Genomic DNA, 11,031 nt, shown 5'->3' on the forward strand with positions numbered 1-11,031 from the left:
GCCTCTTCTCCACCTCCCCAGGCAAGTCCCTTCTGTGCTGCTGAAAGTTTCCCTCCAGGCCCTGGGCATGAAGGGGTCGGTGAAGGGGTGCCTGGGAGTATAGTGCCTCCCCCAGCTCTGTCCTTTTCCCTTCCCACTTAATGGGTTCTTTGTGAGAGAGAGGCCAGGATACTTCTTTACCTCCTCCAGACTTGGGCCATGCAGTGAGGAACTTGGCTACTTGAGCCAGCAGACATACACCAGGAGCCCGAGGGACGGTGCATGGTGTTTATTAGTGATGATGGTGAGGTGGGGCAGGGTCCTGTGGAGCATGCTCTGTAGGTCACACACTAGAGCTGTAAGGTGGGTACATAGGGCCTCTGGGGGCTGTCCACTGGGTCCTATCTCTCCCCCTCTAACCCTAATTTAACAAGCAGCTGCTATGAATCAGGGAATAAAGTCTGAGGCCCATATCCCCCAGGAGGCATGAAGGCCAAGAACAGAGATGACAGAATGCAAGAGCAAAAGAATGAGTGGGGCAAGGAGGCCCCTGAAGCTGTCCATACGTTCTCCGCTACACAACACGCCCTCCCTTCCCAAAGCCCCAATCCAGGTTGGCTCCCGTCTGCCATTTGGCCTGACCATGTTCCTGGTCCCTGGTCCTTTGAGATGTTAGGAAGCTTCCTGGCAGGTGAGGAGAGCCCTTCCCTTCAAGGGCTTCAGCTGTGAGGCCTTTGGCCCTAGCCCAGCCTGCCTGTGCTCCAGCCTCGTGTGTGGATGCCCCACCCCCGCTGATGGATGGGAGTGCCACCGTGTTGGGCTTTGATTGTCTCATTTCTAATGTGTGGCAGTGAGGCGAGTGGAGGCTCTCAGACCCCAAAGCACAACCCCTGAGTCCCCTGGATTAGTATTGTAGCTGCTCAGGAACCTTGTTTCTTCCTCATGTCATGCTGCCCCCACCCCACCTTCTTGTCACTTTGAGGGGGCATCCCTTCCCTGAGTCTGGTGGGAAGGCCCCTGCTAAGGGGATCCTGGCCTGAGGGCACTGCCCAGTGGGGCAGCTTCTTGTGCAGGAGGAGAGGAAGGTGCCAGGGGTGCAGCACACACAGCTAGTACCTGGAATGGGAGCCTAGGGGGGGTCACTGTGCCCAGGAGGTGAGGGGGCCCCGTGCTTCTCCCAGAACCTCGGGACTGCAGGCAGCCCTGGAGCTGGGGCTGGGCAGGGGGTTTTGGGGGCTGAGCCTAGTGCCAGCCTAATGCCAGTCTAACTCCAGCCTGCCTGGAGCGGGTGCCCCAGCCAGCTGTGCCTGTGCCTGCCAGGGTCGCGCAGCACGAGGCTGTCAGTAGCTATCCTTGGGCCAGGGCCGGTTGCGCTGCCAGTTCCGGTCACTGTGGCCGTGCTCCGAGTCCTGCGCCAGGAGCCGGTCTTGGGGGTCGTGCCCGTTAGCACTAGGCAGCCCCGAGGTGTGTTGGCGGTGAGGCTGGTACAGGTCCTGATAGGCATCTGCATAGTCCTCCTCCAGGTGGCGGGAGCTGCGCTGCGAAGATCCTGTCCAGGCTTGGCGGGAGCTCTCGCTGGCCTCATCTGAGGGCATCAAGCTGTCCCGCTCGAGGGGTGAGTGCTCCTCGCCACGCTCCCCTAGCAGCTGCTGGTTCTGGGGGCAAGACAGAAGCTCTAAGTGAGGCCATGCGGACCTCGCCTTGGCCTCCCTCCCACCTCTAGCAGGGTGGGGATTTCTTCCCCCTCAACTCTCAGTCCCTGGGTACAGGAAATAATGCAAGGAAGGAGAAGCATACTGGAGCATTCTTCCACTTCAGACACAGAAAACTGGAGCTTTTGACTCCCACAAAATTCAGGCTCTGCCTTCAAGACAGACTAAGCAGAAGGGTTTGGAGAGTGTGTTTCTTTGGAGTCCTAGGAAAAGTAGCCTTTGATCACACATCTCATTGCTTCATTCCCTCTCATCAGAAGTGCCTTCGCCCATATGCCTAGCTCTGCTCTCTGATCCTTTGGCCTTCAAACTGGAGGCTAAGGATGATCCTCTGGGCAGGGAGGGGGCACTGTTTTGGCTGGCTTAGCCTGAGCATCTGTGCCCTTGGAAATGGTTACCTGAAGTCCAGGTATGGCACTGGGAGGGCCCAGAAGTCCAGGGCCGGGGGCTGGGTGGTGGGTGGCCCTCCAGTAAACCTCCAGGTATTCAGCCAGGTGCTCACAGGCGTCCTCCAGCTGGTTCTCATCCAGAATCACATCAAATGACTCCTGGAGGGGAGGAAAAGGGGGAATATTGGCTTCTTCTCAGCAGGAGCCCTCCACCCATCTCCATCACTCCCCCAGCCCTGGAAAAGCAAGAGTGGGCACAGGAGTAGCACTCACTGGTGGGCACTGAACCAGCTTATCATATGCCATCATCTGTACAGTCAGGTGCTTCATCTGTGACTTCCCCCGGGAGCGGATGAGACGCTGGAGTACCTGAGGGAAAAGGGCAGAGCTGGGCCTAGAAAGAACTGGGCACGTCCCCGACCTGTGATACTGCATGAGGAGCAGGCGAGGATGACTTAGAATTGTGTTAAGGGGCAGCAGGAAAAGGGGATTCAGGAGCCCTTGGGCAGGGACCAAGCAGAGTTGTACCACATTCTAGGAGGGCAGCCCTGTGGGCCTTCTCTATCACCACTGCTGACTTACCTTCGGTGAGGATACTTTGACAAAGACGATGATGGGGGCCAGTGAGGTCTTGGCCAGCTGTGCTGGGTGGTTGATGGTGTCAGCATCCAACACTACTAGCTGCAGGGACTTGGCCAGCTCGAATATGCGCTCGATCTCACTCTGCACTTCAGCTATGGAGGGAGGGAGGGAGGGAGCGAGCCACAATGCTCACCAGTGGCTCCACCCCATCTGACTCCAACAGGGCTTTGGGGGCTCCCAGATGGTGGATGGGAAGGAACTGGAGGGAGAGCGTGTTCATCAAAGCCTGGGCAGGCAGAGGAACAGAGAATTGAGACTGGGTTCGGTTCTTGCCAATCCTGGGGCAGGTGGAGAAGAGGTTGGGCAGGAATGCAAGTTGTCGGGGAAGAGAAAGGTAGGAGGAAGGTTCTCACTAACGCTTGAGTGGGCAGAGAAGCAGGAATGGGAACTTCTCACCAATGCTGGAGCGGGCAGAGGAACGCTCAATGATGGTCCTTTTGCCAGGATTGTTGAGCACAGATCGCTTTGCCAGTGAGAGGTCCGCTGTGACTCGGGTGATGGAGATCCTGGGGTGGGCATGGAGAAGCACAGCCCATCTTTAAATTTCAAGCCTAGGCCTCTCCCTACCCAGGTCCTACCAATTTTCACTTTAGAGAAGACCTTGCTACAGGCATCTGGAAGGAGACAATGATTTCTCCCTGGTTCTCATGCTTCCGCAGGCCAGGGCAGCTTACCTGCCATCAAACCTATGTTTGAGGAAGTCGAAGAGAGCCTTCTGCATCATGTCTGTGACCTGGGTGGGAGGGGTGAGGGGAAAGGCATGGAACTGACTAGGGGCCTTCTTGGAGGCGGGCAGCAGCCCCAGGTGCGGCCATGGAGCCCAGCCCCTCCACACCCAGACCTTGGGGGATGGGGAGGGGGGAAACATCCCCTCCCACTGTCCCTGGGCCCTTCCTGTGGCAGGTTTGGTAGAGGCAACTCTGGAGTCGGGGACCTCTTCTCACCTCATAACCTTTCAGAGAGGGTCCCACCAGCACCACAGGCCGCATGGAGGGCACCACATCATATGGGGGAATATGTTCCGCCTGCAGAATTGACCTGAGTTCAGGCAAAGTCATGGCTGTGTGGCCTGCCCTTCACCTGACTGGGGTGGGGCAGATTCAGAAGTTCTGGGCCCCCTCCCCTCTGTGTTTTCTTGCCCCTCCAACACTGACTGCCCAGAAACCTGTCCCCACAGCCAGAAGCCATGAGCCCCCCAAGCCCCAGTCCCTTCCTTGACTCACCTGCTTTTGCTTCTGCTTGGCTTTTTGGAAAAGGAAATAAAAGATTAAAGTTGGTGAAGCGGGGAAAGGCCCTGGGGGCACGGTATTCCCGTCCCCAGGGGACACCCTGGGCTTCTCCCAGCTCCAACCCCTTCCCACACTGTTCACCTGGGAGACTCTCCCTTCCCCCTGTGTCTGAGTTACCCACCTACCCAAGACAGGTGGTTTGAGGGGAGGCTACCTAGAGATGGAGGAGGGGAGCGTCGGTTGCCAATGTCACTCAGGCTGGATGGGTTCCCAGATCTCCTAAGAGCAGAAAGGGAGGTCAATAAGCGTCTGTGTGTCTGTTCTAGACAGTATTTAATAGTTGTATACATCTCCTTACATTTTAGCTAGTGAGGGAAGTGCATGTGACGGGAGCATTTGTGTGTGTGAGCTTTGATGTGTGTGCATTTGTGAATGCACACGCTAGGTGTGAGTGTGCATATTTGTGGGGGGGATATGTGTGCATGTGTGGTGATGTGGACTGCGGGTAAAGTGCACACGTCTGGGGTGTATGTTTATTGAGTCACAGCCCTGCTCTCACCTGGCCTTCTGCTCCTGCTTGAGCCGGATGCTCTCGAGGCGCTGGGGGCTGGGGATGAAGGCGATGTCCCCACCCTCTTTCACTAGCCGCCCGATCCACCAGTCATTGCTGTACTTCTGGGGGTGGGGTGGAGCGGAAGGGGCGGTGAGAGGAGGTGACCCAGGCCTCAGTCCTGGCCCTTCAACGTGAAGGAGCCAGGGAGGCATTCGGAGAGCGGGTCTGAGGAAGGCAGCGCAAGGGGAGGGGGGCAGGAGAAGGTGCCAGAGGGAAGGGCAGCCAGGTGTGAGACCCCCAAGACTTCAGCGTGAGGCATCACAGCTGTCACAGGGAACCTAAGATGCAACTAATCTAATGGCTCACTTTTGCAGGTATGGAGACTGAGGCCCAAGCCAGGCCTTAGGAGGATGGAGACCCTGAGGATTAGGTCTTGGATATGAGGGTTTTATGGGGGTGTGTTAAGCGTAAGAGTTGAGGAGTTTGGGGAACTTGTTTATAAATGAGGACTGAAGCAAGAGGAATGGGAACTGGGGCAAGAGCAGAGAGATTAAGTGGCTTCTGTTTGGAGGGGGGTGGTCACCTCTTTAATGTGCAGGAAATCTTTGGCCTCAAAGTTGACTCCAGAGCCCTGGACTGGGCATTCCTCATCCAGCACACCACAGTAGCTGACATTGGTCCTCACAGCAAACGCCACAGGTTTGTGCTGGAGAATTTGACCATTGGTGCAAATGAGGGGAGCCTCAGAGCACCCCTTCCAGTTTCAGTGCCCCATCAGCAGAGGGCGGAGGCCCCATCAGTCCGCCCATCCACACACACACCCTTTCACACTCACACACATCCTGCCCATTGACCCCTCGAGAGACTTAGGACCTAGCACAAGTTTCCACCCAGTCTGGCCTGTCCTGCCCTCAGCCGGCAAGATGATACCTTGGCCCTTTCAAGCTGCTGCTGAGCCTGGCTCTCCACTTCACGCCGGGCACTCTCCCGGTCCTCCTCCAGGGATACGTCTGAGTCCAGAGATGGGCGGCTGGTATAGGAGCCAGCTGAACCCTGGCATGGGGGAGAGGCTGTGACCCGTGGGCTCAGGTGTGAAGGGCACTAGAGAGGCACCTCCGAACCCTACAGTGGTGCCTCCGCTAACCTCGGCCTCTCCAGCTCCACGGGGGTGGCTGGGCCCGCCAGTCCCTCCTGTCTCCCCAAGAAGGGCCCCAGTGCCTCTGGGGCTGCAGAAAAGCCGGCCCAACCCACATGTGCTATGATCTGGGCCCCTCCCCCCAAGCCTATTAATACTGCAGCCTCGAATAGAGCTTTCCCTTCCCTCCTTCCTCCCTTTTCTCCCCTTGACCATGTCCTGTGAGGCAGAGGGAAGTGAGATGTACTGAAGATGATATATTGGAGATGATTTGGAATCTTCGGAATCCAAAGACCCAGCCCTCTTGTTCACATCAGCCTGCAAAGCAGCTTGGAAATTATTTCCTTAAAATGCCTGGGAGGAGTACAGCCAGCCAGGAACAGTCAGGAGACACTGGTTGGCAAGGCACTGGTCCTGAGTGTCAGGATATAGCCGCCCACCCCCTGAGATCCCATCTCCTCCAGTCCCTACTCTTCCAGGGTGAAGAGGAGGCCACAGGGCTCCCAACTCCAGAAAGTTACTCCCTCTCTACTCTCCCCACCCCCACTTTCTTTCCTCTCACACCTGCTGGGACAACTGGCCAGGTGTGGGCAGCAAACAAAACAGACTGAGCAGGCAACACAAAGCTACCTCCCCGAGCCCAGGTGAGGCGGGGCCACACCTACCACCTGGCCTACATCTCCCCACCCCTTGCCCAAGGGGATATCAGCCCTGGAGGAAGGCTGAGTTGGTGCCAGGCAACCCAGCCAGGAGCAACCCTGGGGATGCAGCGAGAGGGTCTTTGGTAACCTGAGCCAGGAGAGTGTCAGAGTCCTGCCCATTGGAAGGGCCTTTGGGAAGTGAAGGTGCATTTGGAGGGTTGCCGAGCTCACCTTCAAGGCCATGAGGGAGCTGCACAACTGAACAAGGGAAGCTGGACTTTAGGGCAGGAGGACAGAAGTCAGGATGGCTGGGTTTCCCCCTCAGTCTAGGGAAAAGGGAGTCTTTTGTTTCCTGTTTCAGTTTCCCCTCTTTATGGGCAGAAGTCTGAACGTGATACTTCCATCAATTCTGAGGTGCAGGTGGCAGAGATAAGGCAGAAGCCTAAAGGGTCCGTGTGGGAATGTGTATGTGTGTGTGTGTTTAGTAGAATGTTCTCAGGCCGAGGAACATTCCTTCAAGCCTACTGTGCATGAAGGCAGCGGAGGCCAGATTCTTGGTGGGGAAGACAAACTCACACACCTGCCCCAGCCCCACCGTGGGCAAGGGGGCTGGTCAGACTGATGTCAGCCCAGGTCCTAGAGTGTAAGCTAAAGACAATGTCTGTGGTAGACCCAAGGCATGAAGATAGCACAAGGAGGGAAAGTCCTGCATATTACAGAGAATGTTCCCCATCTCTCTTAAGAACCAAATAAGGCTGGCGTGGCAGCAGGATAAAGAGCAGCTGAGCCCCAGGAAGAACCTTTGCACTGTCAGTCGAGTGGGGGACCTCCTTCCAGGGGCCTGGGGCACAGGAGACACCTCTGTGGGAAATGGCTGTCTGAAGTAAATAGGGGCTAACAGGCTAGGAGGCAGGAGGCAAGGCAGGATGACCACTCACTTTGATAAGTATACATCAGATGCTTCCTAGTTGCCCAGACCTGTGCTGGGAGAGGAGTCTGACCTTTACCCTCTGTTCTCCAGGATCTCAGCCTAATTTAGTCATCTTTGTGTCCCTGCCTGGGGCACCTGGGTTAGCTGGCCTCTCACCCTAAGACGGGAATGACAGGATCTCTCCCTAAATGTTTAGTGAGTCATGCTCAGACTGAAATCCCCTCTCCATTATTCCCAAGTGCTCAGAGCTCACCCATCACTCGGGGAACAGGGCTGCCCTGCCAAGCATACTCTGGGGTCTTGCCTCCCCCAGCCTGGTTATGCCCAAACAGCCAGAGCCTCAGTACTTGGGAGCTGCCAGGAGTTGGCACAGTGCCCTGGTGGTGCCCCCCTTGCCTGGTGTGTGGGCAGGCTGCAGCTCCACTCTTGCCTGGCACGGGGGAAGGAGAGGAGGGAGATGAGCCGTTGGATTTATTTAGAGCCTGATTTCCCTCCTACTGCTTCAGAGGGGGCCCTGGGGAGAGCAAGGAGCCAGGCAAGAGAAAGGGAAGTGGAGGAGGGTAATCCAGGAACCAGAGAAGGGTGGGGAGCGAGCGATGGGTTAGCAGGCTGCCCCCAACACCATCCACACGTCAGGCTTCACCTTGCAACAGTCCTAGCCTTCTCAACCAGGGACAGGAAGAACGTTCTAGGGCCCTCCAGCCCCACAGAGAGGTTCATTCTCAAGCTCACCTTGGCACCCTGGGCCGTGCCAGCTGTCCCTTCAACTGTCAGAAAGAGGTATTCACCACAGCCTTGAAAATCATCTGCTCTAGCCGCAATGTAATTAGCCCCAGAGGCCCAATCAATGGGGAATTGGGCCCCAGCAGGAGCCCAGTCCCAGGAAAGGACTGACAGCTGCCGATTCTGAGCCCTAGAACTCATCTACCCTGGACTTGGCAGCAAGAGATGGGAGAAGACTCCAACACTCCCCTTTCGACTCTGAAGTGCTCTACCCTCCAGACCTATCAGGGACTCCTTCTAAGCCATCTAGTTGCTCTCATAAGGAGGTCTTCTTGCAGGATATTTGAGAGAAGGGTCGGAGCTGCTGCTGCCCATCCTTGCCCCATCTTTCCAGGCACTCTCCCTGCGCTCTGAGCTCCGGGAATCACTGCCTAATGAGCTGATTTGTCTCAGTGGGTCAGGAGATAAAAGCAAAGAGGAGAATTAAATATTTATCAGCTGCCTGGTTCTCTGAGCGAAGAGCTTCCTCTCCATCCCCAGGCCCTCCATGCTGAGCAGGAGCTCAGGATGCCCGCTGCTCTGAGGATGCCTCAGCAGGAGGAGTGGAATGGATGGGGCTCAGTCAGCTGGCTCATCCATGTGCTGGGTGCCCAGTTTTCAGCCTGGGAGAGAAGCTGGGCTGGAGGCAGGGTGAGGAGATAAGGCAATGCTCAGGGATGGACAGCAGAAGGGGATAACGGAGGTCCTCAAGTTTTATGATCCGTCTGTCTGAAGAGGCTGGTATCAGATTCTCTGCTGTTCTCCAGGCTCCCTAATTTGTCCTTTACTTGAGGCACAGGAGGTCTGGATTGTCCCCCTCTGCAAGGGCCCCGGCTTCTCCTGTAGCTGTTGTGTTCAGACCCCATAAATCCTCCCTTGGGAACTCCAGACGTTGCGTGAGGCCTCTCTAAAGCCTCTATGCCCTCAGCCTCCAGCCCCTCCTCCCTCCACCCTTCTGTCCTGGGCTGTGGAGCCACCTGCTCTGAGCCTTTCCCCCACGCTGGCCCCTCCTGGCACACACCCGATGCCCCTTGCTCTAGGACGGGGGCACTGGGGAGCCTCTGGCATGAAAACCCATCTCCCCACTTTCCTGGAGCGCCCTCCTACACGCCCTGCCCCGCCGCAGAGGCGTTTTTCAAAGTCCTGAACTGGGGTAAGGGTCCAAGGGAGATGAGGTGTCACCCCAACTTCCCCACCCCCACCCTCCCCGTGGGCACTCACCGCCTCCGAGTCCTCAAACCCGGGCACGTAGGAGTCGTCATACATGGGGGAGTCCGGGTGGGGGGAAGCGAGCGGCGCCAGGGGCGGGGGCGGCCCGGAGGCAGGGGCGAGGACAGCGGGCCGCGCCCGGGAGATGCCACCGAGCCCCGCAGCCCTGCGGGCGGCGGCGGAGAGCGAGAGCGCGAAGGAGGGAGCGAGCCGCGAAGACCAGCTGCTCCGAGCTCAAATCACCGCTCCCCCCACCTTACCCCCCCAAACCCTGCCGGTCCCACCCCGAGCGCGGCTGAGGAATCTGGCGCCTGCTCCGACAACAATAGTGCCCGCCCACCTGCCCCCCCCTCCCCGGGAGCGGGCGCGGGGGGCGGCGGGGGGCGCTAGCCACCCGCGGAGCCCGAGACCCGGCCGGGAGAGGTGGCCGACGGGAGCCGGGTAGAAGGTGGGTCCCCAAGCACCTATGGGGCAGAGGGGCGGCGGGGAGGAAGGGGAGGAGAGACTGCGGGCGGGGCGGATCCTGGCTTGGAGGAGGCGGGGCGAGGAGAGATGCGGAGACAGAGACATACGGCAACCCAGGAAATACTCCGCCGGGAAACAAAGGGCTGGAGCGGGGGAGGGGACGCGGAGCCTGCTTGGGAGACGAGACCCCACCGAGAAAGGAGAGGGCGCAGGTTAAGGAGAGACAGGAGAGAGAGAGAGAGAAAGGAGGTACAGAGGCAGAGGGAGGAAGAGGCGAGGCAGGAAAGTGGGAGACTGGGGGAGACAGAAGAGGCGGGGCGGGGGCGGGCGGCAGACGGGGGAGGGGCGGCAGGTGAGAGGGCGGCGTGTCTGGGCCTTGGCGGCACGGGAGACTCCAAAAGCAAACCCCGCAATGGTACTGGGGAGGAATGGGTTTAGCGACCCCAGGCCAATGCCTAGAAAGTAGCCCCTGCCCTTCCTCCGTCCCCTGCCCCCAGGCGCTTGGTCCCCTCAGTGCTGGGACTCTTGCAGCAAAGGACCTTGTTGCGCAACCCGTGCAAAGGGGGAGGATTGGGGCCCGGCCACCCTACACCTGTTGCGCGGGCAGATTTCATCCTAGTCTGGCCAGGATGGGGGTTCCCTTCCTCACTTCCTTGCCAGGGACTGTGCCAGGCATTGCCAAGGCATCGTGGGAACTGGCGTAGGGAGGGGCTGTTTTAGGCGAGCCTAAAGGGAAGAGGAAAGAAACCAGAGAGCCGAGGTCGGGGGATGGTTGTGGCTGGGACAGAAGCTGAGAGCCTGGCCACGCGGGGGCTGGGAGGGGGAAGGGCAAGTGTCCCCCGAGTCACTAGTGTAAGGCCAGATCCCCTCCTTAGCAAAAGGATGGGGGTGGGCTGGGGTGGCCAGTATCTGGGTTGGAGCCACATGTACCTCTCTACCAGTCAGTCTACTTCAAAGGGGCACCCAGATTTGACGTTGGAGACTGAACAGCAGCCCTTATCTTGAGGAAACTTCCTCAAAGATCCACCCATTTGAGCTCCAGAGCAAAATTATTCCTTTGAATTTTGATGGCCTACCTACCCCTTCATCCCCTCCCCGTCCCCTGGGGGTGGGGGTGGATGTGAGAGAGACAGAGGGTTACACTTGGAGAGCTTCAGAGCTCAGTCCTTCTCCACTCCCAGTGTCTCACACCCACGAGGGTGAATCCGCAATTTGCTCATCCCTTTTCTTCTTGGGCTACAGGGGAATTAGTAAACCAAAACTCTGACAGGGTTGGGTGAGATCTACGGTAGGAAGCACTGTACGTGGGAGAGAGAGGAAGACCACCCAAACCACCTGGCTTCCCACTTATGTCACTGGTTCATGTTCCCTTAGCAAGAAAAAG

General features: G+C 58.0%; 1 protein-coding gene across 1 annotated transcript; it reads right to left on the reverse strand.

Moving 5' to 3' along the window:
- Window positions 1-253: 253 nt before the first annotated feature.
- Window positions 254-9,455, reverse strand: CACNB3 (calcium voltage-gated channel auxiliary subunit beta 3). Its single transcript, XM_061206403.1, has 13 exons — window positions 9,195-9,455; window positions 5,435-5,557; window positions 5,088-5,210; window positions 4,511-4,626; window positions 4,166-4,230; window positions 3,946-3,965; window positions 3,667-3,747; window positions 3,397-3,455; window positions 3,119-3,228; window positions 2,663-2,814; window positions 2,354-2,449; window positions 2,090-2,239; window positions 254-1,634 (listed from the first exon to the last, which is right to left on the reverse strand). The coding sequence occupies exons 1-13, from the start codon at window positions 9,237-9,239 to the stop codon at window positions 1,320-1,322; spliced, it is 1,455 nt and encodes a 484-aa protein (XP_061062386.1). The 5' UTR covers window positions 9,240-9,455; the 3' UTR covers window positions 254-1,319.
- Window positions 9,456-11,031: the final 1,576 nt, after the last annotated feature.

The sequence above is a fragment of the Eubalaena glacialis genome, chromosome 11 (assembly GCF_028564815.1).
Source record: "Eubalaena glacialis isolate mEubGla1 chromosome 11, mEubGla1.1.hap2.+ XY, whole genome shotgun sequence".
NCBI classification, from domain to species: Eukaryota; Metazoa; Chordata; class Mammalia; order Artiodactyla; family Balaenidae; genus Eubalaena; species Eubalaena glacialis.

Coding starts and splice junctions, on each gene's coding strand:
- CACNB3 (XM_061206403.1), bottom strand. CDS start 9,239: ATGTATGACGACTCCTACGTGCCCGGGTTTGAGGACTCGGAGGCG. Junction 4,231..4,510: donor AAGCAGGAGCAGAAGGCCAG/GTGAGAGCAGGG, acceptor TTCTGCTCTTAG/GAGATCTGGGAACCCATCCA. Junction 3,229..3,396: donor AAACATAGGTTTGATGGCAG/GTAAGCTGCCCT, acceptor TGCCCACCCCAG/GATCTCCATCACCCGAGTCA.